Below are 23,229 nucleotides of genomic sequence, written 5' to 3'. Positions count from 1 at the left end.
ATTTTGCATTATGGATACATTCCAATCCATTATACGGAAATTCATTATATATATATATATATATATACATATATATACATACATACATATATACATTAACAGGGCTCGACATTATAGCGGTGACAAGGGGCCAACAAATTGCATTGTCGGGCCACCAAAAGAAAAAGTTAGTGTCGAACCTTGATATAAATGCATGTAAAGGTTTTCTGCTCGGGGTCTAAGAAGACATTGGTTCACAGGTGCCAGGTAAAAATGTCAGAGGTAAATATGTCAGAGGTAAAAATGTCAGAGGTAAAGATGTCAGAGGTAAAAATGTCAGAAGTAAAAATGAGGTAAAAATGTCAGAAGTAGAAATGAGGTAAAAATGTCAGAAGTAGAAATGTTTTACCTCTGACATATTTACCTCTAACATTATTACCTCTGACATTTTTACTTCTGACATTTTTACCTCTGACATTTTTACCTCTGACATTATTACACCGAACCTGTTCACAACAGTAGTAATTAAGGAAGCTCCGTGAAAGACGTTGTTTTAACGAATTTTTGCCCATAGGGTTTTGTCAAGTTAATCATACCATCTTGAGAATAAAATCTGCCATTAACTTGGCAAAGGTCTCTGGGCGAAAATTCGTTAAACAACTTCTTTCACGGAGTTTCCTTAATCACTAATGTTGTGAGCCTATATATATATATATATATATATATATATATATATATAATAATGTCATATGGTGTTCAAACGTATGCAAATATATATATATATATATATATATATATATATATACGTTTGAACACCATATGGCTTTAAGATCCCAAGAGACGCTTGAACGTATGCATTTTATATCCAAAAGAGAATTACAGAAGAAACCTAATGAGGTTGCTGTTCACTTATGAAAGGAAGTCAGAGAAAACTATTATGTAAAATATAGTAAAGAATACTAAGTACATTTAAAACACAAGTAATAAAGCTCATGTTGATTTCACTACATAGGCAAACACTTCCAATTAATTCAAAAATAAAAAAGAAACAAATCTAAAAACCCGTCATACTGCACATGAATGGTTAAATGCCAAATCAGTTTTCTAGGATTCGTACAGTAAATGAATAGAATTCCTTTTCCAGGTACATGTATCACACTCAGTCGTTGGCTATAACGTTGCATGTAAACACTGCTTTCATATCATCTTATATTAACGAATTTACTGTGTCTTTGTTTCATCAGTTACATTCAGACATTTTCTTTGACTACTACAATGCGTTTTGACGTTGTTCCCCACACATGATGCAGCAACATACGCACATAAACACATGCCATTGCCTCTTAATTTGAAGAAAAGTTTCTTGTTGTCGTTGAAATGCCACAAACGGTTTCATGGTACTGCTCAGGACGCTCTTTCATGTTTAAGCAAACAATGTCATACTCTTAAGGGCTGCCAAATAATATATATTACGAATATGACTTTCGGAAGGAAAAACCTCCACTGAATGTAAACTGAAGTAAAGATATGGTACGAACAGAGATCCTTTCTGGTTATTCATGAAGGTAAATATCACTGCATGTACCTGGTGAAATGACTTTATTAATGCTTCCCGAGTGATTGCTCACAATAATTATGGGAAACGGGGGAACAACGAAACCAGCAGGGAATACTTATGACGCACTTCACGAACAGTGATAAAGCGAATGGAACACCAAACAATTGTCAACCAATGGGATTGCGCATAACACAGGAAATGTATGCATGGTGTGTGAACAAAATAAGGAAGATTCGATGACAGGACATATGTCATAAGAAATAATCGATCAATAATGAATAACTGAGGACTGAATGAGTGCCTTTGACGTACACGGGCTTTTCTCAAACCAGCACGTTTCTCGGCCATGTCCATCAGAACACCTATTTTCTCGTTAATGTGCTGATTAGGGCTGTTACACATGCTTTAAGTGCGTAGTGAGAGCATGAGCGCATGATGCAAGATGATAATTACCTTTGATCCCTATGAAGGAGTAGGAAGAGGTTGCCAATGGGTGTGAAGTGAAGATGGTCATGAAGATGGAGATAATGATGATCAAGACATGGATAATGGGAAAAAGAACGAAATATCGGTGACGAAAATCTCGAAAGAATTAATGAAGAGGAAACGACAACATAAACAATGTCTTTGTAGCACATCTGAAATTGGAGGTGTTAAGGCATGAGTTCTGTGCAAAGGGATAGGCGGTAGTGTAATGCACTTCATCAACTACCAAACATACAGCAGTTCCGCGGGAACGAATTAAGGTGCAATTCAGCGAGCCTTGATGCTCGCTTATCATGAGTGCAGGGTGCATGGGATCATTACTGTTTGTGCAAGACAGTATCGTGATGCTGTTTTATTTGATTTGAGGCACACGAATTACATTGTCTTTGTGTCTTCACATTTTGTTTGGGACATACGCACAAGACTGAGCTTGTTGCGCTCTACATATCAAACTACTATCAGTATGTCGTAGAGCGAAGTACTGGTTAAGGAGCTTATTACATGATAAAATGGAAAATCTGTTATGTTGAAAAGGGGAAATCGAAAATACACTGCTGTTTTCTAGGGTCACTATATATATATCGGTTTGTTGTAGAATTAAAACTGTGACCTTCGCCAAGAAATAAATGATTCTGTCTTTTGGGGGTTTCTGTTTCTTGGCAGATAACCGGTGCCACAATGTCGGAATCGGGAATAGACCTACATTTGCGCATTCTTACCTTTGACATTGTAAACTTCAAAATGATAGCTTTTATATCTATTTACCGATTTTTTTCGTATCAAAATGTTCAGTAATCCAAGAACAATGACTTATAGGCCTCTGTTACATACTAATGTCACGATTCCCATAATGCAGGTGAATTCAAATGGGCTATTATTGATTTATGCAGGGAGAAACAAATATGTGCAGAAGCATCACTAACAGTGCGATCTCAACCTGCGGACTCTGCATGTCACGTATATGTGCCATTGCCGTGCAAAATCATAAAATCAAATGAAGATTTGAGAAGAATGACTTTAATGTAAAGATAAAGGAGAATACGTCACTCACTTATACATGGGGCTACAGGTGAGCGGCTTTGTTGGAATCCAAGTGAACACCTGTTGCAAGTGAGTCCCGTAACGCCATCCTTACAGGGACACTGACCGGTCGTCTGGTTGCAGATGCTGCCGAGGGATCCAATAGGATGACAATCACACGCTAATTGGAAAGAAAGCGGAAACGTATACGAGCTCAGAATTACGATATGAGATACCCATTAGTGTATGTTATTTTCTCCTTTATGTTATACTCTTTGTACTGACACGGCAGTCGTCTCCAGGATCCATGTCAAGCGTGGCAAGAACATGAACACGACACGTTTATGACAACGCTGATAGCACATGCGCAGCACGCTGAGTGATGACTAATAACTTCAGAGCAATCAAAATGAAATGCAAATTGAGCTTGGAATGAGAGCAAATAAAATAACAGCGGTACAAGCTACACGGTAACAAAAGCGAAATGGAACTGCAACGCACACTCATGACACAACCATGCCAGCTACTATCAAAACATATTACACTGGTTACAAGTTCTCTCGAACTGTCACTGACGACAATCATCGGTTACATAGAGGTGGGATAGGAGGTTGATTACTTTAGTATCTTGAGGGAGCTCTGGAAGAAAATGTGCTAGTCTGCAAAGTTTTCTTTGTTTGTCTTGTGAATTCTAAAATTTATATATATATATATATATATACGAAATAAACATTTACACAGAGGACCTGATGATAACGAGTAAACCCTAGTGTGTGTGTCTGTATATGTATTAAACATGTGTGTGTGTGTGTGTGTGTGACTCTTTTGTCTGCGTAAAGATTTTAGTCTGACCAATATTCCGTATTCGTAATTCTTTATTCCTTGTTTGTCTTGTGAATTCTAAAATGTATATATATATATATATATATATATATCAGCCAAATAAACATTTACACAGAGGACCTGATGATAACGAGTAGACCTTACATGTGTGTGTCTTTATATGTATTAAATATGTGTGTGTGTGTGTGTGTGTGTGTGTGTGTGACTCTTTGGTCTGCGTAAAGATTTTAGTCTGACCAATATTCCGTATACTTATTCTTTATTCCTTGTTTGTCTTGTGAATTCTAAAATGTATATATATATGTATATATATATATATATATATCAGCCAAATAAACATTTACACAGGACCTGATGATAACGAGTAGACCTTACATGTGTGTGTCTTTATATGTATTAAATGTGTGTGTGTGTGTGTGTGTGTGTGTGTGTATGTGAAGTAACTAAAGTAACTAAAGTAACTAAAGTAACTAAAAATGAATGTTATGAAGTTTTGAAGGAAATGAAAGTTAATAAGTCTCCGGGAAATGATGGATTTACTGTGGAGTTTTATAATACTTTTTGGCCAGTTTTAGGAGATATTTTAGTTGAAACGCTAAATGAGGCATATAATAGGGGGGAACTGTCTACATCTCAAAAGCAAGGAGTAATTACACTTATAGAGAAGGAAGGTAAAGATGGTATGTATGTTCAAAACTATAGACCTATTACTTTGTTAAATGTTGACTATAAGATTTTATCAAAAATATTAGCTAAAAGGATTCAAAAGGTGTTACCGGAAATTATTCATCATGATCAAGTAGGCTATATGAAAAACAGAAATATCGGAGAAGCTGTAAGAATAATAGATGACATTCTTTTTCATGCATTGGAACATCCTTGCGGTTATTTAGTTGCGGTGGACTTTGAGAAAGCATTTGATTCGGTAGCGCATATCTTTTTATTTAAAATTCTGCAATTATTTGGTTTCGGGAATTCATTTCAATTTTGGGTTAAAGTCTTGTACACGGATATCAGTAGCTGTGTTATGAACGGTGGAAACTCAACGGGGTACTTTAATATCAAACGGGGTGTGAGGCAGGGTGATCCTCTGTCTCCATATATATTTTTATTAGCTATGGAAACTTTAGCTGGAGCTTTAGAAAAGATAAGGATATTAATGGAATTAAATTTGGTCAAAATGAAATAAAACAAATTTTATACGCGGATGATATTTCTTTGTTTGTGAAAGATGAGGGTTCAATTAAAAGGTTACAATTTTTATTTGATGAATTTGGGAAAATAAGTGGTCTCAAAATAAATAAAGGGAAGACTAATTTCTTATGGCTTGGGGAGGAAAAAGATAGGCCAAATATTCATTTGTTTGGGAATTTTGTTCAAGAAATCAAAATATTAGGAATTTATTTTTCCTTAGATGTTAAGGCAAAAGAGAATTTAAATTTTAAAGAAATATTAAGTAAGATAAAAAGTCTTTTAGGATGGTGGAAAGAAAGAGATTTAACACTTATGGGAAAATACATCTTATGAAAACATTCGCCTTGTCAAAATTGAATTATGTAGCATCACTTATTGTTGTTCCTCAGTGGGTATTTTCAGAAGTCGAAAAAATTACCTTTGATTTCTTATGGCATGGCAAAGACCGTATAAAGAGAAATATTATGTATCAAGATTATGAGTTTGGGGGTTTAAGAATGACGAACTTTCGGTTATTTGTTAAGGCACAACGTATTATGTGGCTAAAACGCCTTCTATATGGAGAAAAAGAAGTTGGGTGGAAATTATTTTTTGACTTCTGTTTTAGTACTGTAGGAGGTAGATTCCTGTTTATGTGTGACTTTGATTCATCTATTATGACAGATAATGTACCACCTTTTTATTCGGAAATATTGAAGGTTTGGCTCGATATCTATAAATATAGACAATTGGAAAATGAGGTTGTAAATCCAATAATATTTAATAATAGGAGTGTACGCATAACAGGTAGGATGTTTTTTCATAGAGATTTATTTGATGCAGGAATAATTACAATACAAGATATATTAGATAACGGTCATTTGAGATCTCAGTCATATTTTCAAAGCTTGGGTCTTGGTTTTAAGGTAGAAGAATTGCTTAAACTGAATGATATATTTAATGCTATACCCCAGAAATGGAAGGATTCTATGAGAGCAGGTACACTTCAGCAAGTTGATTCCACAAACTTTGACTTAAAATTCATTTTTTCTGGTCAGAGAGTAAATTTGCAAGTTTTAAAATCGAGAAAAATATATGAGGCTATGGTGGAAGATTTACAGTCATCTTATGTTTTACAAATCAAAGATGACCACAGTAGCTATGATTATACAAACAAAGAAATAAAAGATCTTTTTATTAAACCGAGTAAGTGTACATTGATAAGAAAATATAGAGAATTTCAATTTATGATGTTACATGGCGTAGTTTACACTAAGGAGCGTTTAATGAAGTTTGGTTTTGTAACAGACAGCCTTTGTTCCTTCTGCCAACATGAGCCTGAAACTTATCTGCATTTATTTTTACACTGTGTTAAAGTGAAACCGTTATGGGAATTCATAATTAATTATTTTGATATAAATGAGTTAAGGAATATGAATTGGAGAGATATATTTGGGGGAATTTCTGGTTATTCAAATAGATCAAAATGTGTAAATACTTTGATTATCTTAACAAAATACATCATTTTTAAATCTAGAACGGGAAATAAGTTACCCACTGGAGAAAAGATGCAAAAGATTATTGTTGAATTAATAAATGAGGAAAAAATCCTTGCGACCAAGGCTGGGAAGCTACATGTACATTTACAAAAATGGGAATATTTTGAGACTTCGTTGAATAAACCAGTCTGAAGCTACGTGCAACGTCTGTGACTTTTAAGAAAATAGTAATGTTTCCATAGTATTCCACTCTTTCTTTTCTTCATTTTTTTTCCCTTTCCTTCATTCCTCCTCCTCTTCTTCTTCTTCTTCTTTTTTTTTTCTCTTGTGTTGTTTTGTATTTTCTCCCCCTCCTTTCCCATGCGTTCCTGTCAGCCTGTTGGCGGGCTGATTATATAACTATATTTACTATATTGTGATGTGTAGGCAAGAGCAGTTAACCAAATTAGGTGCATGTGTATGTGTGTGTATGGGTGTGTTTGTGTGTGTTTGTGTGTTGCATGTGTACAGATAGGGGTGGGGGAGGAAACAGGAAGGGAGGGAACTGGTGGGGGTGGTCATAGGGACTCAGTAAGGGATATGAGTTAGTAGGTGTATGGGCGGGTATTGGTTGATAAATAATATGGTTCCATTATTTATTACTGTATAATTTTGCTGCATAATTCATTTGGATGATTATTAAGATTAATGCTAGAAGAATTGAATTATCACTGTTAAATTTAAGCAATTTTTTTGAGAGCATAGGGGAAGTGACTGTATGTAAATTGATAATTGTTCATGAAAATGTAATTTTTGTTATGTCATTATGTACAGCAATAGCAAATTTGCTATTATGATCACAAATGTATATTTTCGTCATTTCAATTGTAGCAAATGAAAATTGTTATTTTTTTTCTATTACTTTGAATGGAACAGAATAAACATCGTTGAAAAACAAAAAAAAGTATGTGTGTGTGTGTGACCCTTTGGTCTGCGTAAAGATTTTAGTCTAACCAATATTCCGTATTCGTAATTCTTTATTCCTTGTTTGTCTTGTGAATTCTTAAATTTATATATATATATATATATATATATATATATATATAAGGTATATATAGATATATATGTATATACCAGGTATATATATATATATATATATATATATGAGCCAAATAAACATTTACACAGAGGTCCTGATAACGAGTAGACCCTACGTGTGTGTGTCTGTATATGTATTAAATGTGTGTTTGTGTGTGTGTGTGTGTGACTCTTTTGTCTGCGTAAAGATTTTAATCTGACCAATATACCGTATTCGCAATTTTGTATTTAATGAACACAGACAAAGTGGTGTTACTAAGCTACAGTGTGCAAATTATTCACTTTGGCGAGGGAGGCACATGTATTAACAGAAACATGCAAGCTAAGATTGGAATATTCAAACAACACTTGGCCAAATAAAAACTAAAACATTACACTATCACAATGTTGGAGAAAAACAAGGAGTGAAACAAAACCAAATCACTGATCCATCGGACATAAACAGGGCAGATGACGATAAAATAATCACAGTGCAAGTGTACATCACAACGTATGTTCGGTCACCTATGTTTGAACAAATCTAAATGATACACTAAAAACATCTCGACGACCGACTGTCGACTCTAGAGGGAAGTATGAAACGAGTATGCGCAAAGGGGGCAACTGCTGGTTGGTTTCGGTTACCATCGTAACGTGTAGAAAGTGTATTATACATGATGTACACGGTTAGTTACCACCTTGCGACACATCAGAGAGAGGGCTCGGAACAGATGAAAAGTCGCCTGGAGCGTCGGATAAAGCTGAGCGTGAGTGGATGACAAGGATCAGTAAGCACATCGTTAATCTCAAGCTTCCAAAAATTCGTTCTCATTTCACAGATCCGTTCTCGTACACAAAAGCGCGATGGGTTTTACAGGTGCAAAGAGTGCCGCAATATAAAAGCAATGTGACTACAGTACTTTAAACTCGCCTACTAAAGAGAATTTCATCAGAAAATGAAGTTAGTGGATTTTCTTTCGTGGAAAATATGATTTTCTTAAGCTGCAGTAATGCAAATCAAAAACAATACAGTACATAGTGCAATCACACATTTTGCACACGAAAGCAGCGAGCAGCAATGACTGAAACTCCATGCCAAGAATTATAATCTTGTGTAAGGACCCTTAGATTTAAGGTGCCACCTAATCGGATCAAATGAATTGTAAAAGAAAGAATCTCATTCGCAAATGTATTAACACACAGGAAGACTCACATATAAACACACACATAATGCACACACACACACACACAAGTACACAGAAATCAACTGACTTATGCTGTGCATCATCATGGACCAAACTGTGCCACAATATTGATGTAAGATTATTTTTTTAAAATAATGAAACAAGGCAAGGTTTTTTTGTGATAACCTTCATGATGTCATTTACGGAGGATACTTCATCCTCTTGTTGTTCCTGTTACTACAGTCTCTATACCGCGAAATCCCTAAAGAGAACTTTGCGTCATGCAAATCCCTCCAGGGAGACAGTTTTACAGACAGTGTCAAACACATCTTTGATCCAAATAGTGATCTCTTCTCTCTTCTTGCGACGTATTCAAAGCACACTTCGACCATGGAGCTACGTAGCTGCCTGCTTCGACCTCCATGAATAATTTTGTCCGTAGGAAATCAACAATGGATTGAGAGGGGTAGAAAAATTGTTTGAAGTTTAAGTTCGTTGCTTGTAGGAATCTATGAGGGTGTCTACTACTCGTATATCGTGGTAGTAATTTTCAGCATTTTATCTAATCATGTTTCCCTAGTTGCACTTTTTAACAGTAAAAATGGCATATGGCGTCTACCTGCATGCTTGTGGTATTCAAAAAAAATACAGGAAGACTTCATTCAAGCCTGACAGAAATGGAGGAGTTGACTTTAGCACTGAAAAGGTGTGTTATCTATACGTAGAAGCATGGCGTCATGATCAAAGGATCTTAGTAAGCTAGTAACAATGTGTGAATCAGATGCTTACTAACCAGGACTGGACAATTTTGCAACAATAGCCGGCATACCATAAGGCCTCTTTTTTGCCAGCCTTACTTATAGGGAAATGTTGTACATATCATAGGAATAATAAAGGCCTACATAGAAGAATAGGCATGATGTAAATAGAAGAAAAGGAATCATTTACGTAGAAGAATATGAATTTTTATACAATAATGTACGCAGAAGAGGAGGGACCGTACTCTTTGTTTGTCTGCCCTCTCTCACCTAACTTCAATAACAGAAAAGCCTACACGTCTCACAGAGAGAGACAGAGGGGGGGGGGGGGGGGGGGAGAAATGTACATACCAAGACAGGCAGGCAGGCAATATTCCCCTTGTAACCTCACAAGAATGCTACTATTTACCATTATATATTACACAAAACCTGTTCCTAGTGACGTGGCTTTCTTGAAACTATACCATAGCTGCGAGAGGCACCAAGTGCGATTTTCCCCCTTTTGTGTGAATATTCAGTTACATTTTCAATAGCCCGATAATCGTCTTTTCTCACACCTATTAGTTTCTCCAAGAAACTACGGCGCAGAATAAGATTTTCCTTTTATCCCTCACGTCGGTGTGCGCCCGAGGTGCTTTGGATTGCCATGTTTACCTGTGATTAGCACAAGGCTCCCACCCCGTTTGGTCACGCTGAACAAGTCAGTTGCTCGGTTATTGACGTGTCAGAAGCTGAAGTTCTTTTGCTAGGGTATTGCTGGCTGGTCTTCAACCACAAGGATTTCAAAGGCTATATTGCGGTATACAATAATTCTCGTCCTTGCAATGATTTCACTTAAAAGTGTGATAGATTCATGCCACATTGAAGTAGTACAATGGTATAGGAGTCTACTGTCACAGTCTTCATCTGCTGTCACAAATAGTAAGGAGATAGGTGTCGAAATGCTCTTTGAATACCATTGTTAGAAATATCGTTGCTTTACAACAAAAGTCCGGAAGCAAACCTGTTACTTGTAATCCTTCAAATGAAAATGTTCTCACTTTATCAATAGTTCATAGTGTCAGCACGTTTTACGTTTTATCAATGCTGTCATTTAATCGTTGGAACGCCTTTTCAACAAGTACACCATATACAGGAACAAACACCCAACACTTCGACGATCTGTTCAACTATTCTTATATCCCATGCCTATTTCAACAAGACGAAGAAGAAATTATTGAAATACATAAAAATAGGTGTGAGTTTCTTTAATTTGTCTCCCTCTCAAATTAAATTTGTTAAGATCGCAACTGCTGATCTGTAAATTAACAAACATGTCGCAAGAAAGGAACCAGTGGGACTCGAACCTATGACAAAACAGTTTTCCAAATGTTCTTTAAGCTATGTTAACAATTACTCCCGCCAACAACATTCCATTCGATATAGAAATTTAGATTTGACGGGGAATATAACGAAAGGAATATGAGTGGTATATATGGTGGTCGATTAGGTATATTACTAAATTTGCGTAACTAACATACTATAAGATGAAACGCTCATTTTTTAAAGTAACTGTACACAGAAATAGTATACAATCGATTATACGTCCCTTTGAATGTGTTCGCTTCACCGATGCATACCTCTTAGTATAGAGCGAGAAAAAGAAATAACATTGATAATTACATGTACAACAAATATAAACATAATGAACAATACAATGTGCTCTCGCAATTTTGGAAGCTCATCGCTCCGTTTAAAGGAAAAATATTACGTGTAATGATATCATCGCCATGTTTGAGTACTTGCTACATCTTGATGACACATTCACCTATTTTTGTTTATACATGAATACACCCTATCTCTTTTTGTTTTTACAATTTTCATTGTCCTTTCAAGAGCAATTATTTTCAGGTTACCTTGAGAAGACAGAACATACTCAAAGAGAGCAATAGTAGAGGTTTCATTATATTCTGACCTAAAAAAGAAACAAGTTTGTGGAATTTCAGAGTTCACACGTATTCACAAAACAGATATGATCAGTAGCCAACTATATGGAAGTTAGATGAGGTATTGACATAATTGCCTCACAAGACTGTCATTAAGCTACACACATTTACTTTTTGAGATGGAAACAAACAAGAGCAAAGAGAACAGAATTATTCACAACAGCAGTGGGCTATCGACTACGATGCCGGTATAATCACTTAATGACTAATCTGCCGTCATTACAATGGTCTTTCACTTACATCTCTAAGGTGCTAATATATACCTTACCTGACCGAGGATTGACCTTAAACCATCCTTACAAAAAGAGGGCATCTCCCAAGATATCTATATCCTTGAAACCAAGTGAAATTCTCGTTATATTCACCAAGTGGAAGGCATCGCTGGAATATAACATATTTTCAGCTGAAATTTGGTGACCGTTGAAATCGAACTTTGACCTGGAGCGTTAATTCAAACAATAATTTATTTCTGTTTACGCTGTCTTTTTTTTTTTTTTTTTTTTGCTTTTGCTTTAGTGTTTGTGCTAATAACCTAGCGCAAGTGACTGCTGGGGTAGCTGCTATAGTAGCTGTTTATATTTTTTCTTTATGATGTTTTTGTGCACAAAGCAATATGAAGTTGTGTTGACGACATCATCATCGCATTTATTTTGTAGTCGTCGTTACTAATAATTATCATAAAGAACTATTGGGTGAAAGCATGTGTAACTTTAAGCCTCCATGACTTTCTCACTGGGGTTCCTATTTTGAAGAAGCTTCTTTTACCAGTTCATTCGTCTAAATTCTTTTCTCTTTTTTTTCATCAAAGTCGACTTGAAGATGGTGTGGAATTGCTCTTGAAAGTGTAAGGCAGTGACCTAAATAATGATTCAATAAAATGCACTTCCGTTATCAGCACGGTACGATTTTTTTTAATGGTGCTTTGTTGATACAATGTGTAAGCTATACCTATATATATATATGAGATGATAGCAAATCGTCCCACATACATTGAAGACACCAGTTTTAATCAATGGATCGGATATGCATGAAAAAGTTAATTAAGATTTAACATGGTTTGCTTTCTTCCCATGTTTGACTATCAATCAGACGTGATTTTTCCACTTGTCTGAAGAAAGCCGAACTGCATGGTAAATGTATTTTGAGATTCAATGTGAAGAATTCTGTCATTGCATAGAACGCTTTTAGAATGAGCTGATAAGAAGAATATACAGTATAAGCCCTACTGATATCTCTTCTCAGTGATATTCATTCGATGAATGACTGCTGAGAAATTACATGCGGATTGTCACTTTCATGACGACTTATTACAAATTATTTTGTTCGATAAAACTCTCTTTAAAACTAGAGTAGACGAGACGATGACTAAGAATGAATGCGGCAGACGTTTTCTCGTTCTGAGTTAAAGAAGTTAGTATCCATCTATTTGTACTTCCACCAAGTGGCATAACACTAGGTAGGACTCAGTTGTTCATGCGTGGTTCCATTACCATGTCAGACTTTATTGAAATAGTCATAGCCACGAATTACCGAGGGCAAAAGAGAATATGTGGGAGGCTACTAATTTGACAAAAATGGATATCCGAGAGAAGCAAAACAGTGTCGGTTTCAACGCATAAATAGGGACAATTCTATTACTGCACTTTCGCGGTTCACGGAGCCGTTAATCCGGCGAGTGACGAGTGTATTCTTTTGAATTTAAAACAATATTTGAGTCCTGTTTGTCGGGCGCTAGAAGAAGGTTATGACGACGACAGACAGGTCGGCGATGCAAGAGCAGGGTAGAAAGTGGCTAGCACATTCAACGCGTGATATGAAAGGAACTTATCAGCATTTCAATAGGCTGGTACATTCAGCATAAACGCTTCCATAACTGAACCATCCTGACATGTCTTGAATTAAAGTTTCCAGCTTTTTGTTGTTGTTCAAATTATAATAATTAAGCAATATTTGAGAGGCATCTCTTCGTCAAGTTCAAATTCGTTGATAAAATCGCAGCTTCGTCCCAGTATAAATTCAAACCCCCAAACAGATATCAAAACTGAAAAAATAAGAACGAATATTAAATGAATGAATAAAAAGTTGTTAGTAAGTCCTGGGATATTTGGCTATGTGATTTAGCCACTCCCCTATAGCATCTTCTACGAAAACCATGAAGAATGAACTAAACCTTTTTCAAATCGAACCAATTGATTCATTGATGACGCTCTCGGAGACTTGGGAAGAAATCGAACAAGCATGCATCTCTCAAATATATTGGTTCATAGTCATAGGTTTTGTCTGCTTCGATTAACTCTATTATCATAAGACCAGCAAAAAACAACAAAAAAAAGTGCTAAAAATCTGTCTGAAAAATACTCCGAAAAGACTTTTGACTAAACTCTTCAGGAGGTACCTTCTTGAGTGTAGTGTTTATGTCAGCCTTCAGTCGCTTTATAGATTATAATAGTATCCATTACCTTGATAAAACAATCAAAAATACAACAATCAAAATGGAAATAGCAAAAAAAAAAAATATGCAACCCATTGCTGGTGAACATAGGTACGTTTACCCCACGAAATTTCTCCTGTGATAATAATAATAATAATAATAATAATAATAATAATAATAATAATAATAACAACGTCTCATTTACCCAGGGTAGCCTCTTCAGTGTTACCACTGCTCTACCAGAGGGCCCTGCCATTATTATTACCCTAGCGTTGCCAGGTACCCATTTATACACCTGGGTCGAGAGGGACATGGTGGGTAAAAGCATCTTGTCCAAGGACGTAGGCACTGGGCGGGATTCGAACTCGAGTCCTCCGATTGGGAGCCGGGAGTCTTATCCACTATGCCACAGCGCCCCCACACGTGATAAAGACTCTCTTTGTGTCTTGCTCATCTCTGCCAGTTGGAAGGTCTATATAGCTATGAATGAAGTTAAGTATAGATAACCATAATAAACATTATCACAAGATATGTCTTTGACACAGCTACTGAGAACTAGCTTTGTTTAAACGTAATGAAAATGTCCCATGTTCTATTCATACTTTTATTGTAACCAGCGTATGACGAGTTATCATACAAATCGTTAGCTATTCATGATTTTTTGCTCTGAAACCTCCAATTTGAGCTCCACTTGTCAAAGACGGACAAAAAGTGAGATAGCTTACCCTTCGTCGCCAGAGGACTTAACGATCCTCGATGGAATCGTGCCAATATGCCAATACGCGAGATTTTAGAGTTCACGCGGTTAGCCAGTCTTTGCACACTGTGTCTGTTGTGGTCGGGTGGCTGGCTTGATTGTGTACGACGTTTAGTGGTAGCGGGGAATGCCCGAGGTGATACTTGTTTATTGACGTTTTCATATGAATCGGGAGGCCAGCGCTTGGGAAGGCCCCGAGGTGATCCTCCAAGTGATGCCTGAAAACACCTAGAGGTCAACGTCTCATGGATGAAATTCCTCGCTCTAACGCGGCAGATGAAGCAAGGTAGGACGACTTATTGTTCGGCATCATCTTATGCAAAACTATCGTCAACAAAAGCTCAGAGTCATGGCGTGATCATTTCAGCCCTATATAACACTAGGGACCTTGTGTAATAAAACTCTTTAGATGATGTAGTTCACTGCTGCCTTACTAAGATCCATAGCTCATTAACATTTGATGCATGTTATAGCTATTCTGAATACGAAGAAGTCCACTAAAAGTGAACAAAAATCATGACATCGAGCTTCTATCGAAATGCTTTAGTCAGCTAGCCAACTTTGCACGAGCCTTTTGAAACAAGTGACACGAGTAAAGTATTCTTGGTTTTTTTTTTTCAGAACAAGTATAGTTCATTATCTATTTACGCAACTTTGGGGAATTTGTAACTGATTGAAGATTGGCATCTTTCGTCTTTCGCGGTAAATGGTAAACAGCGTGTAGGCGATTATCAACAAAATGTGGGTGTGGCTCTCATGTGTTTCGAAATGACTTCGTGCAGCCTAATAATCTGCGAGTATATGGTTGATATGGTTACTACACTTCAGTAATCAAGCAATTTAATCAGTGTTCTCGACCAGAAAGGGCAAATGCATGAATATATTGGCACATAACCTACGTTCTACCATCCTTTCAGCGTGTCAAGATACGGGTATGGATATTGCATCTTATTCTATAATAGTCTGTCCCACTATTATCAAAATCCTACGACGTACAAACCGACAGACCGTTAGACAACGAGAAAACAATTACAGGCCCTCTGGCGTCCTTCGGGATAGAGTCATCATCATCATCATCATGCATGTATCTTTAAATAGCACCTAGTGATTGTCCATTATTTTAAGCATTCATTAAGCATCGGTCAATAGACTGAATTTGATGCACTGTTTCCACAAGTATGTTGTCTACGCACGATCATCAACGTCATAAGATAGGAGGATATTATAGGTGTATCCTCAACGCCACTAGGAGAGGTGGTATAGTCTTGTGTCTCAATTCACACGTACCATAATAGTATTGCCCTGAAAGGAGTGTTTGTGTATACCTAGTGAAATCTTCATTAAAAAAAAATTATTTTTCCTTCCCTCTTTTGTGAATTAGCAACAATATCGCCATGTCCCCCATGGGATTTTACTAATATATTGATTTTGATTCCAAAATGTATCTTGTAGTAAGATATTTCTGCATATGTTCACATAGTAGATGTGACCGTGCTACTATTACCGTGTGATCACATAATTGCGTGTACATGCGTCATAAGTCTCTTTACTGTCTCTTTCTTTAGTCTAATGTGGGGCAATTCAATTGTAAACAAATCCTAATATATCCTGCAGTTTATGTGCAACACTAATCAATCATTTGTACGTTGATTTGTTTTCGCTTAAAAAGGAATAAGCACGCTTACACATGAAATGAAACGATGTTGGGGAATGCCATGAAATGCTTCCATATCCTGTTATCCTGTTATTTGATGCATGATTACTAAAAACAAATTAATTTTCTTCATGAAAAATGCAATTTCATGGAAATGATGGCTATTCACGTACTATTGCTTCATCTACGCTAAATCTACTAGGATTCCGGACATGATGACCTGCGGAATGAGGTTTAGTTGTACGTCTTGTGTAAATGATTAGGTCTACATCATCCCATCAGTCGTTGGAATGAATCATTACCTCAATCTCGTTTCAGATTTCCGCCTTTCGTCTGGATGGAACGTGGCAGACAGGCGAGTGATATGGCCAGGAGGAATATTAATATGAAAGTCCTCTGACGGTTTTCGAAGCTGTTCGACTGTCCACACATTGTTGATTCATAAACGCGACGCTGCTTAAGTTGCATCGGAGGGTAAAGGAAATGTGCATGGGAGCACAGCAAATACCCTAGATCGTTATCATCGTATAATGTGATGTATATATCTTGATATGATGAGTCAAAGCTGTAGGCCTTATTCAAGGAATGAGTTATGCCTCTTGTCGCTGTGCTGACAACTTGCCAGTTGTGCGCATTTGAAGTTCGAGTTAAAGCCTACGTCGTTGAAATGACCTAATGGCCTAACAACTTATGGTACAGGTAGAGTAAATGTCCAAAACATGAGCAGGCATTAGTAAGACGAGTACATCCGCAGAAGCTTAAAGTGTGAGGATAGAAACAGGAGCTATGACAGATGGATGTTCTGTCACTAAGCGCGTCGACAATGAGGATGGAACAGGTGAGGGTAAAAAGAAAGGGAAAACCAGATTGGAAGATAATAAGACAGAAACCACGGCCTAACAAATTGAAACAAAATCGGTCTTTCGAGCTGCCTCCTCTATTTTCAAAACCACAATATGTTTAGCGGTTTGCTTCGTTTCAGCTTGATGATCTAACCCGATTTTCCCCCTTGGCTCTTCTTTGTGTCAAGGTCAGTCGCGCGTGAACTCTATTAACCCTTGACAAGTTCGTCAGAAATCCCTGGATCAGACTTGGGCAGCTCCAGAGGGTTGGCGCACGTCACCTCTGAAACTTTGCCTCAATATGACAGCTTCAGTTTACTAAGTTGGGGCTGAAGAGGGAGAGGCTGAACGGAGGGTTGATACGTTACTCGTTGCAGCACTGAAACTGACTGGAGTAATTTCTTGTCGATGCTTACGTAAAAACAAATAGGCACATGAGAAATAAAAGCACTGAGAATAACATTGGAGACATATATTATAACGAATTGACCATATTATGTTATCATCTCTTGCACACTTGAGTGTTCCATGTCACACAAGCCATAAATGCTCGTCGGTAGATCGCTATTTTGTATTTTTAATGTATAATATCGCTATTTTTGCGAAGCCCGATTAAGCGATCGCGTACCAGTGTCAACAAATCACTACTTTGAATAATGCGGATGATAATGACATAAAAAAAGATATGCACAATTTTCATTGCCATGTTAGTTGTATACTACGACTAATACGAAGCTTCTGTTTAATGAAGTGACAATGGACGTTAATGAATGAAATTCTATCAATTATTGAATCAGAAATATAAATCAGTTGTAATCCGTAAAAGTCATTTATTCATATCGTTTTTCAATTCAATTCAGTTTAATTCAATTATCATTTATTTCCATCCAACAAAAGACTGAAACAAAATTCAAAGCATATACATTGCACAAATCATACTGCTTTATCAATTTGTAAGAAATACGTAATGCAGTGTAGATCGTAAAGTACATAATAGAATATATGTACAATCAAGTATAGAATAACCAAGAACAGCAATGCATGCTTTGCAAGATTGGCAGAAAAGTAAGTATGGAAGAGAGTGGTCCACTGTATGCAGGACTTGTAAAACGTGGATCACTCACAACGTAATATGTAACAAAATATCATTCAAAATCTATTCATGTCCATCTAAAAATATAGCTGTTAATTGTACAGCAGGTAATAAGGACATGATCATTATTAACAGTATCTATTCTAAAGTACAACAATATACATATTCAGATTAAGCTAATAATGTAGCATTCTGCAGGCACTATTCGCTGAACCGTGTGTACCCTGGAAATATAGTGGAAAAAACTCCACAGTTAGTATAGTTTTTGACTCCTACGAAAGACTTATACAAAACAATAATGCAAATGCTTTGGGTTTTTTGTGTGCTTTGTTTATTGTTGTACTTATGCTGAATTTAGTTATTATGCCAAGTGACATGTACCATCGATTTTGGTAATGAAACAAGTTATTGGAAAAACAGGTTATTGCAAATTACCCCCCCCCCCCAACACACACACACTCCACAAAAGTCGCCGAGAAGTGGAAGGGGGAGACGAATCTACCAAACGCCGTTTGGTACGAGTCTATCGTGCGGTAGAAAAGGTCTGGCGAATGAATTGACATCGTCTCAATTTCATTATATGTTAAGGCAAGGTTTAGGCTTGCAGCTACATGGTTTAAGCAAGGCACTCCCCTTTCAGTTCCTTCTTTAAACCGCTAACATGTCTTCCGCTGCATTTTCCCACGAGGTCTGTGAAATCAGCTTGTTTCGAATTTACATTTTTTAGTGTATGCAGTTCGTTCGGTAAGAAATATTTCGACATATTATTGCTTCTTCAGTCATTTAAAGTTCCCGTTTTTCTTGGTTACTGAGAATAACTACACTGCTGACTGACGTTGCAGGAATTTTTATGCTCCCTCTCTCTCTCTCTCTCTCTCTCTCTCTCTATATATATATATATATATATATATATATATATATATAATGCCATTTTAAGTTTTTATCACATATAATTACGTAATAAATCCCCTCTCACACAGAGTTACAAACACACACAGACCTACACACAAACACACACAAATGATTCGACCTTGTTTGGAAATTCGAAATCCTATTCCTCTGTCTTCAAGGTTATAACTATTCCTATGTATTTTAGTGACTAAGAGTGGTGGTGGCACTATAATTGAACGCAAATGTATTATAATCTAGGTTGTATAGCACTAATGGCACCTTGGGTAAGAAGTTACGTCCTTAGATTCCAACATAGAATACATGTACAATGTACTTTGTTTCATCCAAGTAAAATGTTGTGTTGTGTAAAGTGGAGAGAAGGAGAAAGTGAAACACAACATCACGTGAGCTATCTGTGCATATATCTTTCCCTCCATTACTAGAAGAAACTAGAATCTATTCCAGTAACAACAAAAAAATAGTAATCAATGATTTACATTTAGTGGAAGATTCATGAAACCTGTATTTTGTTTGTACGGTGTTTTTTTTTTTTAATATCTGAAATCCTGGATAGTTCGCATTGGCTCCAACCTGGTTTTCTACGGTAGATATCAATTTAGATGAGTGAGCAGTTTCAAAATGAAGCCTCCTTTAGTTTTACAGTGCCGTGAAGAACTTGTGTAAATGCACAATATTTGGAAGAAGTTTACCATGTGTTGCAGATACATGTGGATCCATCATTACTGAGCTAGTTGCGAAAACAATGAGAAATGTTTCGAGAACACTATCTTGAGAACAAGTGTTTGAACAGGGAAAGTTTGCACACATTACTGAAGTCATCAATGCTATGCCACAATGCTTATTCGTTCTTCGTCTTTTCAAATGACAGTCAGTGAACCGGTAAATCTTACCTTTGCACACCTTCCTGTGTGTTATGGGTTTAGATTGGTCGCGGTAATAACCCTCTTTACAATAGTGGCAGTAGCGCCCATCCGTGTTGTGACGACACTTGAGGCATACACCCCCGCTCTTCCGGCCCGAAAGTTTGTACAGCTCCATGTTAAAGCGGCATTTTCTGGCATGAAGGTTGCAGTTGCAGGCTGTCAAAGATGCAAACAGGGTAAGAAAAGGTTGACGCAATTTAAGAAAAGGCTTCCAAAATACGCCTTCTGGTCTATTTATCATTTCAATTCCATTCAATTATTCATTTTTCTATCAATAAAAAGAAATACAGGGTGATACATTCATCAAGTCAACTTTTAAACAATTCGGATGGACAAATAATGCAAAATATATGCACAAATGGTATTATAGCGACAAAAAAAAAAGAACAATCATCTACTGAATACTCTACTTTATGAAAGGAGATGGAGAATCGTTAGCTACCACCTGCAGTCAGAAATCCACTGCAAGACATCACAACGGAGCAAAAACACACACACACACTCCTACACAAAGACATATTTTAGCTGACAGTTATTTTGATACTCAAGACCCGTTATACAGTGTGCATTGTTTTACTTCATACAGTATACATGCCATGTGTGTATAGTTTGAAAAAAGATATTTTAATATTGTATATAAAGGGAAATACTTTCGCTCCCACACGCAATCACTATCAGGCTGAGACTCTCGAAAAATAGAACGTAACAAGGAGTCTTGGTAAAACAACATGATTCCCTTTATTTATCTGTAATAGTAAAGAGAAGTAATGAATTTCCGACCAACATAACTTTGGGACTACTACATAACATGGCTCTATGTAACTCGCATGTGTTGGAAGGGCAAAATCTTAAAAAGAGATCGATAAGTGATGCCAAAAACGAAACAAAAATACATAACACTTCATGCGAATATTGTGTTAATCACGTGTTACTAAGACACGTGAAATAAACAATAGTCAAAGTAATTGCTAGAGAACATTATGACGAAATGAATTATTTCCTTTCTTGTTCTTAACCCTTCTGTAAACGTAAAATTGACAACTGGAAACGTCACAAAGAGATATGAGGAAGGCGGATTACTTCCTTTTTCCTTTGACACTGCCGGACAATTTAATAGTTGGTGTATCAAATCTACCGATTTCTCTATCATAAGTGTCTCTCTACAAAATATTGTAATAGTTTCTTCATCAACCTGACACTCCTCTCCTAGCTAGGCACAGTTTTCACATACGATGAAATACATGTATGTTTTCATGCTTAGTTATGATATTGTCTGGGAAAACTGCGGAACACATTGCAGATGCTCATATGGTGTAAGATATTTTACTTACAAACATGGAACACTTCCAAAGTCTGTCATACTACGAAAAGTGAACTGGTGAAAACCAAGGAAGATTACCCCACTAATTCGTACAAGGAACTTCGGTTCAATATAGAATAATTCATCAAGAGAAAAGCAGTCTTCAACTGCTCTAAAACTGATAAGCCGTTATCTTCACCGGTATGCTATTGTGACAGAATTAATACAATGTATTGCGTCTGCACACGTCCAATTGACTGAAAAGGAGATTCAAATTTCTATGAATGAAGATCTGCAATTGTAATCAATCTCTTCAAATATGACAAGAGGAGAAGGCAGGCGGAAAGGAAAATCTTGCTTCGTTACGAGCTTGCACTTAACAAAAATCAAAGCGTGAACATGGCGAGCAAACCTGTTTGAAACGAAAAAAAAAAATACAGAATTTATGGTTGGAGGGGTAAACGGAGGAATAGATAAACAAGGAATGTTATGGGAGGAAGAAGACACACACAACATAATATTTGTATGATAAGGGACACAGTAACAGGGTATAGCTCGCTTGAAAATATGATTTCATTCATAATTTCAAGTTGCAGTGCGCTCAAGTGCTCACATTCCGGCGGGCGCCGCCACCAGCAGACACATGGTTATATTTCTTGCGAGGATGACAGAACGCTCTGGCCATATACCTAGGATGATTAATGGAGGTCAGCTACTGCGCTTGTTTTCCAACCTGGCGGCTGACAGATTTTAATGCGGATCATCCAGAACTGAGTAAATAATTCCTGGATTTTGATGACAAGATGGTGGCTGCTAAGAAGCACGTAAATATCAATCACAACCGCTTGAACTTCTGGATGATGTGGCATTAAGGTCACGTACTGAAACTAAAATATTCCCCTTCATTTTCGATGTTGTCGTTGTCGGATGGTTCGCCGCACATCTTGCGCATAGCACAGGTTAGTTCTTCCTGTGTTGAAGGGATGTGGGTGGGCACTTACTGATGTCTTCTGTCGGATGGCATGAATGACGGTCAATTGGATTACACGCATGCCGCAGTCAGGTTTGGCAGGAATTTCAGTGAAGACATATGGTTCGCATGAATTACGATATACGTGTCAGATCGACATCAAACTGTGATGCCATCAATAGGAATGATTATCGTACAGCATTTCGTGGTGTCTGGATGCTGGAAGCATCTCATCTCATACCCACACGATACTATTGAATAGCTCAGGCATAAATTAGAGGCCCTTTTGTGACGCGACGCAGTTTGAATAGGGAAGTGGAAAGAGGAAACCTTGGTCCGACAACACCTGAACAGTAATGACATACCTCCGGTACTCCGGTAGCATATAAATGCCACTGAGAAGACCAGATGATTGTTCGCTTTCTCTACCTTTTCGGGTCCGAGAAGGCAAAAAGCGAGATATGAGATCCCGTCACTTCTCTCGAGTGGTTTTTGTTCACGATGACCCCGCTCTCCGCCCATTGTAATGCCTTCTACGTCGGTTGCTGTCTGTCGCAATTATTTTCCCATGAATTTGGCAGAATATTTGACCGATTGCTTCAAGAAGACATGGGGAATATTTGCCTTAATGTATCCTGGCAACTGGTCAAGGGAATGTATCATTCTTCAGAAGCAATGAATATTTGCAAAAGTAATACGTGTATTCTTAAAATCGACTTGTATTAAAATGAATTTAGGATCTTTGATGTGCAGAAGGAATAACTGCCAGAAGTTTCAGCGTTTGTGTTTAATGAAAAATGAGAAAT

General features: G+C 37.0%; 1 protein-coding gene across 1 annotated transcript in view; it reads right to left on the bottom strand.

The window, feature by feature from the left end:
- Positions 1 to 23,229, bottom strand: part of LOC139742627 (netrin-1-like) — a 90,958-nt gene that overhangs the window by 11,553 nt on the left and 56,176 nt on the right. Inside the window, exons 2-5 of the mRNA XM_071653152.1 lie at positions 20,121 to 20,309; positions 8,313 to 8,375; positions 3,075 to 3,224; positions 1,991 to 1,999 (exon numbers count right to left, since the gene is read on the bottom strand). Of these exons, the coding sequence (XP_071509253.1) occupies positions 1,991 to 1,999; positions 3,075 to 3,224; positions 8,313 to 8,375; positions 20,121 to 20,309 (411 nt within the window). The remainder of the gene's footprint in view (positions 1 to 1,990; positions 2,000 to 3,074; positions 3,225 to 8,312; positions 8,376 to 20,120; positions 20,310 to 23,229) is intronic.

Source organism: Diadema antillarum, unplaced genomic scaffold, assembly GCF_040938485.1.
Source record: "Diadema antillarum isolate AM-2024a unplaced genomic scaffold, OU_Dant_1.0 seq00001009_RagTag, whole genome shotgun sequence".
NCBI classification, from domain to species: Eukaryota; Metazoa; Echinodermata; class Echinoidea; order Diadematoida; family Diadematidae; genus Diadema; species Diadema antillarum.
Note: the sequence above shows the minus strand (reverse complement) of the source record. Positions and strands in the feature narration are given on the sequence as shown.